The sequence below is a fragment of the Tyto alba genome, unplaced genomic scaffold (assembly GCF_018691265.1).
Source record: "Tyto alba isolate M040663 unplaced genomic scaffold, T.alba_DEE_v4.0 Super-Scaffold_16, whole genome shotgun sequence".
In the NCBI taxonomy this organism is placed as follows: Eukaryota; Metazoa; Chordata; class Aves; order Strigiformes; family Tytonidae; genus Tyto; species Tyto alba.
Window position 1 is genome coordinate 18113279 of NW_024881278.1, and position 13352 is coordinate 18126630.

Here is a 13352-nt window from a genome sequence, read left to right on the forward strand (position 1 = left end):
TTCTGAAAGGGTAGGCTTCTGTTTCATATATCACAAAATAATAAATTGTGTCATGCCAGTGTTTAATGCATGTACACAGTGCATTAACTGTAACTGTAGTACATTTATTTGTGCTAGAGGAGACTTGAAAATGATTAAAAAATCAATACTTCCCTGTCAGAGAAGCAAGTGTTACGATGCATTTAAGTAGTTAATTGCATAAGCCCCATAAAAGCTTCAGGTTTGGGTATCAGAGATGCCATAATTATGGTCCAAGTAACTGCCTTTTATTAATACTAGACTTTAAAGGAAGATACAGTTATTGTCATGAGTGTTAGTTAGCTGTATGTGTTTTACAAATAATGAATTCTAGCATTTCCGTTTTACCATCAGTAAGCTGAACTGCTGAGCTCAACCTCTTATGTTCACATTTAAAATGCTGACGTACACTAGTTCCCTCAAAGGTGAAGTTTTGATTCTTAAGTCATGTTTTCTATTTAAACTTGTGCATTAATACCCCAATTCATTAGTGCTGTGCCCTACTTATGCAGGAAATCTTATGACCTCACGCTGCATTACTTCAATTTTGACATTGTAAATTTCTACCATAGTGTGAGATACTAATTAGATTGTGAAGTCATAAATGATGCCTAAGCAGGAATTTAGAGCTCATAGTGCCATTGGCAGTTTCCCAGTTCTCCTACTCCCTGCTTTCTCCAAGAAGAGTATTTATCAAGTTAGAGGGGGACAAAGAAAATGAAAGAAAGAAGAAGAAAAAAAAAAAAGTAGCGACTTGCTACTAGGCAAATAGGAAAAATGAAAAATATGTTAATGATCTTGGAAATGCGCAAATGTTTAAAAAGATGCTATTAATTCATTCTAAATGAAGCAATCTCTCCTTCTTTGAAGAACTCACACTATGTACAATGCTGTGCTGTGAAGTAATATGTCAGATTTTGAAGGCCCGTATTTTAATTCAGGTTTTATTGTTCTTGAAAGGCGTTTATTGCTCTTTACTATGTCATTATGGGAACAAGTAGTTTTTACAAGTTGTCACTGTATTTCACTTCCTGGGTACAAATTAAGTTTCTGTTAAATTCTTTTCTTTATCAGGGAAAGAAGGGGAAGGAAAAAATGCAAGATAAGATGGATTTAGTTTCTATAGGTAGTAGTGTTCTCATAGTTCTTCAGATGATGTCTTTTGTTGTTTCAGTGATGGTCCACTTCTTTCCCACCTGTATGACCATCGCGCCATTATCCAAACAGGTCATGCTGCCCTCCAGTGGCTTACTGTACAGTAGTTTAAAAAAAAAAAAATAGATTTTTTTTGTTCATAACTCAGCTGTAAGAGTGACTAACGCTATCAGAATGTTTAAAAGAATATCAGAGTATTGGTTTTAATGGTAGGAGGATCATTGTAATAACTTATCTTATAATAATCTTATACTGATACCTTTGTGGGAACAGTCTTGTATGGAGTCTTACTGTGCCAGCAGTGTTGGTGGAGAAAAGTTGCAGAGGACCATTGTCTTGAAATGAATAATTATCTGAACATATGCTAATGTCTTATGTGCACACCATGAGGAAAGCAACCTGATGGGCCTTCAGTATTGAGGACAGATAGCTGTTCCGATCCTGTTGACAAGGATGAGTTCAGTGATGAAAGATTCATGTCGTCATGTACCATACTGCTGAGATGAAACAAGAGTTAATTAACTGTTCAAATTTTCCTTCGATCTTTCACCCAAATCTAATGCTGAAAGTCATACAAATACATGCTTACAGTGAGTATGGCATGAGAAGCTAATCAAGGAAGGAATACACATATACTTTTTATGAAGACAGTGATTCAGATTCTTAAAGATTAGGAAAAACCCAATATTTTGGATATAATAATGGAGACATTTATCCAAAGCCTGAATAAACACATAAGGTATTTCTTGTGGAATTGAAGTAAGTTCTTATAAAGATCAGGAATGTTTGTTTGTTTGTTTTGTTTTTTCTTCTAATTAAGCTTCTATGGGTATCTGTGTTTATTCTTAAGATGATCAGAAACTGAAGCAGGATGTTTTACAAAAAATTGTGTGTAATAAATAATTTCCGAAGTATTATGGACAATGATACCTAGATAATTTTTTTTATGCACAGCTCCAAGAAAACTTAGTGCCCCTCATGTTGAAGGAATAAACAGCACAACGGTAAAGATAAATTGGAATGGACCTGAAGAACTTAATGGGCCTTCTCCCATCTACCAAGTGGAAAGGATGGATTCATCTTTAGCTACACTGAATACAGAACTAATGAAAGGGATCCGTTTCCCGGGAAATGGATATTACAGATTCGCTAGTTCCACTCTCCCCACCAGTACTTACTTTACAGGTAAATGAGTTTAAATGACTTACAAAACGTACCAATCGTACTCTATGTTTGTTTTACCATTTATTATCATCTTTATATAATTTTCATGGTAAAATCTGTAGTTTTTAATTTATGAGCATAGCCTTGTTGTTAGTGATATATGAGCTATTTCGATTCTCACATAAAAAGCTGTGGAAAATGTTATTGGACATGTGGGATATGTATTCCCTTGCCTTTGGACATAGAGATGTACATCATGGTGAATGTTGCTCCATATTTGACTGATTTCTTAGTGGTAAATATAAGATGGATTTTATTTATTCTTCTGGGAAAAAACCTCTTTGATTAATTTGCTGTGAATACTGAGGCATGCTTTCTTTGGTATCTTTTTGAGGATTCCTGTAATTGCATAAGTACTTGAAAAGCACTCCCTTCCATGTTTATAACATTTGTGTCTTAGTCCTGTTTATTTTGTCAAGGACAGAAAAAAGCTTGCCAATCTGATAGAAGTCTGTTCTTTCTAGGCCTGTGGGGATTATCTAATCTGTTTTTTGATTATTTATTTATTTTGGAACCGCGAGTTTTTCAGATTAAAGCAGACCAATTATCTTAGGTTCTGTGATTCTCACATTTGATGATGTCTCCACTTCTGGGATAAAGCAAAGATATAGACAATATGGGGTTTGGGAGAATGAATCTGGTTGCATGTTTGAGATGTTGTAGATGTCTGTTAGTGAAATACTGCATTGGTGTGCATGAAGTACGAGTATTTAAAAGAAGGGATGGCAGTGCTGAAGGTTTTGTCGGTTTTGGTTTTTTTTTTTTTTTTTTTTTTAAAAAAAGGTGTATGAAAGGAGTGTGCGTATATATCTTAAATCATGAGAGTGACAGCAGCAGGGGCAAATCCAAAAGGAATCTAGGCAACAGAGTGCAAGCATTAGATGACATGTTGATGGTGCAAAGGCTACACCACAGTGTGATACAACTTAACCTGGTTCTAAGCCTTGTTTGTTAAGACACATAAGGGCTGCAAAAACCATGCAGTGTTCTTGACGCGCAAAAGAATGCCAAAGATTTGAAGAGCACCCAACTGACATCCTTTGTCTTCAGAGTCACCACAGGTAATTCTGGCAAGAATATGTAAGCACAGATATCTTGGTACTTGCAAGTATGTGTGTGCAAATTCAGTTTTTGTTTAAAACAAAAATCACCTTCTTGCCTCTCTATGATCAGTCAGTGAATCTAATTAAAAAAAAAAATGTTGAAGATCACTTCCATTATTTTTCTTGCTAGGTGCTTACTTGACTGATAGTCAAATAATAACAAGTGATAATGTGTTAGTTAAATATTGACACCGTGTTGACTTGCAAAACCTGTCTCTATGCAGGAATCTGTACGAACAGCTGTTGGGCGCCTTTCCTCATCCAAATTGCTTGATGGTTTTCCTGGCATCAGAGTTTGCACCCTTTACCATATATTTAGTAAAAAATCTTTGATGTTTTTCTTCTGTTGTCAGTTGTGATGATCTAAACACCAAAGGAGAACTGTCAGCTGCAGTTTTTCTCACTGGAGCTCCAGTCAGCCCCCTCACTGCTGTATAGTTAAATAGTTTAATCAGGCAGGTAAAGAATTATGAGTACCACTGAATTTCCTACTTCTCATCAGAATTCTCTGAGACCGTTGTGGAAGCGGGTGTTGCACTACTGGGATTGTTAACATACCTGTCTATTTGTAAGCAAGCAAGCCCAATGCTGATCTACACAAGTGCCAATTCAGTCTGGGGTTTGGTTATGCTCCATAAGATGAAGTCTTAAATAAGGTTTATTGAGATGACTGAGGTGATTTGAGAGAATTTGGACAGACTGGTTGGGAGAACATGTTAAAATAAAGCTTCCTTCATACTGGAACCTGATAGCTGATAATGCTGTATGGATAAATATAATTTATTTTTTTACTTTGGATTGCGTTCTTCCTTTTTGACCAGATATTTATTAGACTGAGTATCTGGAGATGATCTAGAACCAAAACATGCTGGGCAATTTGTACAAGCATCTGCTGGCAATGACTGACAATCAGGTTAAATCAGCCTGTTTTGGTACCTAAAAATGTGTAATTCTGGTACTTGGCAACTGAATAAAGTTTTTTATAAAAATAAATCTGTGTTTTTCTAAGTAGGTCATCAGTCCTTCTTCCAAAACACGATGGAAGAAAAATGATAGCAAATCCAGGAGAGTTTAGAAAGAGACAGGGAATTAAAAAAATTCTGTAATTGTACTCTGCACTTGTTTTGTTGTTCAGACCCTCTCTTATTACCTATCTCTGAAGACAAGCAGTTGGCAGTTGTGTTTTATAGATGGAATGGCTTTAGTGTGCGTGCAGCTGTGTACATTTTTGACACGAAAGTGTGCCAGCTTGTATATGTCAGTCAGCAGACAGATACTTCTTAGTGTGTCTGGGATCTCCCACTGCTAGTCCAGAAAAACACAGATCAGTTTATTCGTTGCTAATAAATGCAGTTGTCCTCACTACTTCCCTGGCTGGTCTTACATTCTGAGGTGCAAGTAATAGGGGCAGATGTATTATCTGGGAAATTTTCCAAATTAATCTTAAAAAAAAAAAGAAAGTTATGCGATAAACACTGGCTACACTAAGCAGTGCCCTTCTGTCTGTAACAAAGCCTCCAGCTGCACGGGAAGATGTGCTCTGAGTACACATTAAATGAGAAGTCATCAGGTAAAGAAAAGGATTGTTTCTGCCAGAACTGTCCACATGCAACTTCTCAGCTCTTCAAACTGTGAAGAAGTGTTTTAGGCATCTGTAATATAATTTCCCCGAAGATGCAGACTTGATTTTTAATACTTATTCGTATCACTTGATGTTCATAGATGCAACAACATTCATTATATCTATCAAAATACCACCAGGAAAAAGAATTGTTAGTGTTCTTATTTTAGCTAAGGAACTAATCCATTTCCCATCACTCTGAAGATTGGGGTATTCAGGTGTTTATCTTCATATCTTTCCCATGAGACAGCAAAGTGATATCATTCTGATTTAATAGATGGGGAGCTGAAGTTCAGATTCTATTTAATGCAGGAGTTTATGCTTAAAAGGCCCTCTAGAAATGGCTAGAAGTTTTTACAAATTAGTTATTTCATGTGGTTTGCTTTATCAGTACAGCTTGTGTGATTGCAGCTGTTGGTCTGGAATCAGAATGCTGCAGTAACACTGTTGTGTTTGTCTTTCTGGTTGTCTAAAAGTCAAGAGAGGTACTGTCTATTTTATACAGGGTGTAGGCCGGTGTGCTCAAAGAACTGTAAATAGCTGAGTGTTTGTATATATTTTAAATTCAAATTATACTTATATTATCTCTTCAATGACTGAGCCTAATGGCTAGGTCCAAAAAAAGCCTAAGGATGAAGGCAATGCGCGTGGTGTCATGTTAACCTGGCTTTCATCGCTAACAAATAGGTGAGAATAGTTTGCTCTGCAGGGAAGTTAACATCTTCATATACTTTCTATCAGAGGCGTACCAAGGCTTACAAGGTCCTTCAAGATCATTGAATAAAATCCACGGAAAATAACATGCTGAACTGCTGAAGAGTGTGTTTGTGTGACTATCAACAACAAGCCAGCAGATATATTTATGAAAAGAGTTTTTCCTCCATTCGTTTTTGCTCCTTGGTTGAGGGTTAGGACTTGAGGTGACTGAATGGATGAAATAAAAACTGATGCATGAATTTTGACCTGTGTAAACAAGCCCTGCTGAAGGTCAAGTTTGGTTCTAATTTGAGGCACTAACTTTGTTCAGGGTTCATAACTTATAAATATCTCCTGAGGGTTAGGCAGCTTCAACTTGTGTTTGTACAGAGAGTAGGGGATCACATTTTTCTTTGAAAGCATGACTTCATGAAAAAGCACTTGTGCACCCTATTGGCTGTGTTGGTGGATATTATGCCTTCAGATAGAAACAGTGCCACTGTTTAAACTTTGTAGAAAATCCTGTCAAAAAGCTGTGCAGTAGTTTTTTCTAGAGCAAGTATACTGGATTAAACTCCTAAGGGCAGATAAACTGAAGTTTAGTTTTCAGGTTTTATTGGGTAAATAGACTCCAAACTACTGAGTTATTTCAAAAAGGAACTTCTGGGCTCAAAAAGCAGCAGGTTGAAAATTGAACCTTGAATGTTTCTGAGATACAATGGCATCTGATCTAGGAGTTTCAGGACTGCAATTTAGTTGTCTAAAGTACAGTCATGGATTACATAAATCACTTGTTGAATCTTTCCTCTGCTCCATTGCCAGACAGAAGGTCTGTGGAAGAACTGTGGAATTGGATAGGGCCTATTATAGTTTAGAAAGGATAGAAGTTGCACACGTGAATGAACAGGAAAGCTCCCTGACTCCATGCTATGAAGATACAGTTGAGCTCCTCGAAGAGAAACTCATTGTAGGGGTATGTAAGAACTGCTCACTGTGTAAAGAGTGAGTCAATTGCTACGAATGGAAAGAAATCACAGAGTAGCAAGATGGTTGTGTGGAAGGTTATGTTCCTCCTGACCTTTCAAAATAAGACTACTTTTCAAATATAACATTGACCATAAATTGACAATTCTGTGGTGTTGTAGTGGGATCTGTAAATAATATGCATATTTCTATGAAATGGAGCAAAACAAATCCTCCAAACGTGCTTTATGCATTGCTTAAAATACAATTTGAGCTTGATGTCAGGAGTTATAATTACACATCCATGTGAAAAGGGAGGCCTTTACTTATTTAGTTATAAAATACTTCATTTTTTCAGGTGAAGAAAGATTCTTTGTGATATTTTAAAAACAGCTGAATTAGATATTACTCTTTTAATATGATTCCTCTTGGATGGTACTTGTTTAAAAAGGAAATTATTTGTGTAATATTGATCAAAATGCAGTCCACTCTGAAGAAACTTTTGTGTTTGGCCTTGCTTTGAATCCAAGTTTTCTGAAATATGATATTACACTTAAAAAGAATTGGGTCTTGCCTGGAATATATACTCTTTGCTAATTTCCACATGATGCAAATTCAGTTCTGTAATAATTAGGAAATAACTGTATGAGGTAAGATGTTCATATATTCAGCATTACAAATAGAGCTTTGTTACAATGACATCTTTAGTGTCATGAAGTGGTCTTAAAAACGTGTATTTAAAAAAAAATTCTCTGTGCTAGTGTTTTTACTGCCAAATTCTGACTCAGATACACACTCATTTTTCAGAATGGAGAATCTTTCCAATAACCATGTTTCTTAACGAGTTTGTCATGGAACACTGCACAAGCATCGTTTACGTTTGTTCTGAGCAGAAGCACTGAGAACGGCTGTGGTCATTCAGCGTTGGATCTCCCCATAGCTCTTTATCACAGTGAAATTTCTTTGCAGCAATGTGAAATAAATTCCACTCTGTATAGTCTTGAGCAAACATTTCATAGTTAGTAGAAAGAGCAAATATTTTCATTAGTATATGGAATCAAATAAACAGGCCTCTTCCAGCATCCTAACAGAAATTTATGGAATGCATTACGACTGAATACCAAGAAAATGAACACATTTTCTAATGTGTCTAAAAACAGTGTAAGAGGAAAGGCTGAAAAAAATGGTGTAGTTTAGAAAAACAAAGACTAAAAGGAGACATGATAATGGTGTTAAAGTATATAAAAATATATAGTTTAAACGAAGAGAATGAACTTTTCTCCATGTCTACTGTGAGTAAAGCAGCAATGCACCCAAGCTTAAAAGATAGCAAGGTAGATTGTCTTCTCACAAGAATTTTTTTCTAAGAGATTCATGCTAGTTGACCAAAGGAATACAGTGTTGTGAGGAAAAAAATGAAAGCTCTGACACTTCAGACTTTAAAGAATAGTTGGACGAGCATTTTTCAGGAATAACCTAGGTAAAATTGATTCTGCTTTGGAGTAAGTGAATTGATTCTGTGACCTCTAGGAATGTTTTCCAAACATATATCCTATTAAGCTCAGATTAACCCAATGAAACTAGGAAGAAAGATGTTAGTTTCACCAAATAACTTTTAGAAGGAAAGAGCTGCTGCCTTTTTTCTGTTTGGAACTTTGCACAGAGTTCTGATTTGACAATTTTCTATAAATATGGAAGGTTGCATGAAGTGGGCAAGTTTTGTTTCTATTTTATTTTTTCCCCTCTAGATATTTTCTAGCATTTATTTTCATGGCTACTGATAAGGTTTGAGATGGCTAGAAGTGAGTTTTAATCACTAAATCAGAATAATAAAATACTTTCAGTTGGTAGAGAAGTCATCTAGTCCAATCTCCAGCTCACAGTGAGTCCAGCTAGACCTGTTTAAGTCTTTGTCTAGTTGAGTTTTATGTCCATATGTAGTCAAGTATATTTCCAAATACTGTTCCAGTTTCCAGTCTGACCAGCCTTTTGGTAATATCTTCCTCCTTATGTCTACACAGAATTTTCTGTATTTGAACTTGTGTCCATTGCCTTCTGTTCTGTCACCATATAGCTTCAAAAAAGTGTGGCTCCATCTTCTTTAGATCCTTCTGTGAGGTAATTGGAGAAGGCAAGATCATCTACTCCAGCCTTCCATGCTCAAGATTGAACAAACCCTGTTCTCTCAGCCTCTTCTCATATGTCATGTAGTCTGGCCCTCGGACTATTGTGGTGCCCCTCCACTGGATTTGTTCCAGTGTGCCAGTATCTTTTTTCAAGCCAGAGTACCCAAAACCGCATTGCAGGACTTGAATTTGCTTTTGTTAAATTTCACAAGGTGTTTCTGTTAGTCCATTTCTCCGAATATAGCCTCCTGCATAGTGTCCCTGGGGACGAAGGTTAGACTGACCAGTCTGAAGTTTCCCTAATCTATAGACACAACTTTACAGCAAATGCTATTAAATTTGTTTGCTTCAGCCTTACCCTAAAGAAATGAAGAGAACTAGAACAGAAGGAGAGAAATCTGACCTTTTGCTTAGTTTGGCTCTATGTATTCTGTCTCTCCTGGCAATTTTTCCTTACATAGTTTTTTAAGAATCATCTTTTTTAATTTCATTACATTGAACTGAAGAAGGTAAACTAGGTTTTCTGAGGAAAAAATTATTACAAAATAAATTCTTACACCAAGCTTTCTAATACTGAGAGAGAAAGGAAGAACACGCATGCATTTAACTGACTTGAAGAACACAGATTATATGTCAGGGAGCTTTTGATAGTGCCACTCATTTTTCAGAATTTTATATTAAATCATAGATTAAAGAGCTCTTGGAGAGCTCTTATTTTATTGTGTCCTTTCTGTCCAGGTTTTTGTCACAGGACTTCTTAAAAATTCTTTTACTTTTTTTGCCAGTTTCTTACATTTTCTCCTCTTGTCTTTACAAAAGAATGATTTGAATCAAATCTCCATCATCTGTGAAAGAAAGATGAAGATCTTATATATCACTGTCAAGTGGCTGGCTTCAGTAAGAAGCAGAGCAATCCTTTTCTTCTGCCTGAGAACTGTTTGCACAGACATTTTAGGTAAAATTTTGTCCTAGTACTTCAAGATGAAACTGTGAATTCATTTTAAAAACACATTCCTTTTTTCCTTCCTTATGAATCCCAAGAAGCCTAAAGATAGGGAGTGAGAGAGGAGCTGTGTATAGAGAAAAAGAAGTGATCCAGCACAACAAAGTGAACTGTGCTGCTTTAAGAACAAAACAAAACATTTTCGAACATGCACAACAGGGACTTAGGCAGAAAATAAGCTAAGCTGATGCTGACCTTGCCAGTGTTACAGGGGTAATATTTTCACTAAGATGAGCTGGTTTTGTTAAGCACAAGCATACTTTCTATCAGTAACAAATATCTGCTTTTTCCATTTTTTTAATTATAGAAGAGGTTTATTGCAGCCTCTACAGGAGAGAGAGAAAAAAAAAAAAAAAAGATTCTTCCATTCTGTGTTATTTCTTATATTTACCTCTTGCACTTTAACAGATCAACTATACAGCACAAGCTTTGACATGCTTTTTTTTTTTTTTTTTTCCATCTTGGCTTTAGTGTCAAAGTACATTTTTGCCAGCGTTGTGTGACATTCTGGGCTGCATGATTAAAACAATTTTTTCTGCTTCTGCGTGGAATCTTTCAGAGCATGTAGCAGTCTCCGCTGTGGAAGTTGTAAAACCAGTAGTTTTCCTATTGTTATATCAAGCTGCCAGTGGAAAAGCCCTTTCCCAGACTAGATCATAGTTTCAGCTGTCTGCTTGTGTGAAACCAGTAACAGAATTAGGTCTTTTGATTATCACAATTATACCACATGACTTGTACTCCATAAAACAGCAGTTCTTCCCCTTTTATCACAACTCCAGTTGCGCTTTTGTTAATTTTGTGCAAATATGATTCAGTATTTTGAAATGTAGTGGGCATTCTCTCTGTAGGTGACCTAAGAATTAGCAGAAGAAAAGGTTTTATCAGTTACTGTTTTGTCAAAGGTAATAAAAGTAGTTACTCTCTACCAAGTTTGTATTTTTTATAAACTAATCTGAGAGTGTAACCACTTGGGTATCAAGCTATTTTTATATAAGATTAATTTCCACCAATAAAGCATACTTACATATTTGGTATTTCTTTTTCTTGCTCGTCTCCAAACAAAATGCTGATAGGATTTGATATAGGAACCTTGTATAGAAGTCTGCACAAAGAATACTAATTGAATTTAATGAGAATGACTGTGGAAAAAAATTTTTTTTTTGTTTTAATATCTAGTCTGGCCTTTGCTCAGTAAGAATGGAGTTCTCATGTATTTGTTCAGCTCACTGAAGAAGCCAAAGGTGGGATTATAGTCTGTGTTTACAAGAGCAAAGAAGGGAAGGAGAGAGTTCAAGGAGACTTTTTGTACTCTCTGCCTCTTCGATGTGCAGCAAGGATAGTGAGTGCCCTCATATATGTCTCTGAAAATAAACAGTTATGGAAGCGCTGTGGTTTGCTTCAGGCATGAAATCTTCTGGGATTCCTTTTGTGCTTGTGCGGTGCTAAGAAATGGTGCAAGATGGAGGGACTTGCTGGGACAGAGATTCAGGGAAACAAAAGTTGCTGAAAATAACAAACATGAAAAAAAAGCTGGAAGGTAGAAACTATGCAAATGCATGACGTTTAATTAAAAAATAGTAAACAGAGGTGGGGGAAGGTGCCAAGCATCTCTTGAAAGTTTTGCATACGAGAGATCCATGTACTGTGTGCTAAATGGAGGCTCATTTCATATTAGTTAAAGCAAGGGCTGGAATGATACAGATCAAAGAAATAACTTGAAGGAGGTTTGAGCATAGAAAAACAGTAGTTCAATAGATATTCACCTTTTAGAACGTGTGTGTGAATGCTTCTGGAAATGCTCAGACTCAAATACCTGATAGTGCAGAGATAGGTGAAAAAAACCTGACTATTCCAGTGTTTTTCACTTGCTAGTGGAATTGTGGGTCTTCAGTACTTTATAAGATTTTTGTAGCGTTCTTACATGCTGGTATAGTTGAACTTGTAGCCCAAAGTAACTTTAAAGAGAGGGATTCAGTGAGAAGTAATAGCCAAAAAGGAATATCCCTGTAGCATTGACTTTAATAAATGTCAAATTTCTGATGCCTTTTATTTGTAAAATCTTATGGGCTTAGTTTGTGCTAGGTTCAGAAGGCAGTAGCAATGACACTTGGTCAAAATTTTCATCTAGACTAATGCTAAATCCTCTTTTTGTGTGTGGTGCAGTTAGACTACATCTACCTGGAAAATATTGGCCAGTCCAAGGAAGGATGGCAGGAATTTTATTATTTTTGATGCTTCCTCTTTCTTCAAAGTTCTTCCTTAATTCCAAATGATACATAAATGCTGTCCAATTTTTTCATCACCCTTTAAAGTGCCATTACATTGAAGAAAAAACTGCTTCTTAACCCTCTTAAGAAAGGCTCGTGAATATGGACAAAAGGACCTTAATTTACGGGAGGATACTTAGAGTGACATGAATAGTTGTAGCATGACAAGCTATCATATGTATTTATTTATTTATTTATTTATGTAGAGGAGCTGTTTGTGGACAGGCACAGGAAGAATCTTATTTGTCGCTCCTATTGGATTTGTAGAATCATTGAATACCAGGTTAGAAGGGACCTCAAGGGTCATCTGGTCCAAACTTTCTTTGCAAAATCACAGTCTAGACAAGATGGCCCAGCCATCACTTGTCTAGAATCCACCACTTCCCTGGGGAGATTATTACAGTGGCTGATTGTTATCATGAAAAATTTTCCTTATCTCCAATGGGAATCTCCCCAGGAGTAACTCATACTCGTTACCACTCGTCTTTTCCGTGTGACTCCTTATAAAAAGGGAGCCTCCATTTTCTTTGTAGCCACCCTTTCAATACTGGAACATGGTGATAAGGTCTCCCCTCAGCCTTCTCTTCTCGAGGCTGAACACACCCAGCTCTATCAGCCTTTCCTCACATGGCAGGCTTCTGACTACTTTGATCATCTTTGTGACCCTTTTCTGGACTCTCTCCAGCCTGACCACATCTTTTTTTTTGTATAGCGGGAACCAAAACTGAACCTAGTATTCCAGGTGTGGCCTGACAAGCGCTGAGTAGAGTGGGATAATGACTTCTTTATCTGCTGGTGATGTCCTTGATGGAACCCAGCATCCTGTTGGTTTTCTTTACCACAGCAGCCCACTGTTCACTCACATTGAGCTGGGTGTCCACCAAGACCCCTAGGTCCCTTTCCATGGAGCTGCTCCCCAGCTGGATAGATCCCAGCCTGTGCTTGCAGGTGCAAGGCCTTACATTTTTCTTTGTTGAGCTTCATTAAGTTCTTGTTAGCCCCCTCTTCCAGCCTATCCAGGTCTTCCTGCGGGGTGGCTCTCCCTTCTGAAGTGTCCACTTCCCCACTCAGTTTGATATCATTGGCAATCATTAGAGTACACTTGATCCCATAATTCAGATCACTTGTGAAGGTATTAAACGGTGTTGGGCCCAATATCGATCCATGGGGGACCCC

General features: G+C 36.9%; 1 protein-coding gene across 9 annotated transcripts in view; it reads left to right on the plus strand.

Moving 5' to 3' along the window:
* The window catches only part of USH2A (usherin), a 428153-nt gene that overhangs the window by 125983 nt on the left and 288818 nt on the right, over positions 1 to 13352 (plus strand). For all 9 annotated transcript variants that reach the window (XM_042789369.1, XM_042789365.1, XM_042789371.1 and 6 more), the window contains one exon: positions 2128 to 2358. In XM_042789369.1, coding sequence (XP_042645303.1) covers positions 2128 to 2358 — 231 coding nt within the window. The remainder of the gene's footprint in view (positions 1 to 2127; positions 2359 to 13352) is intronic.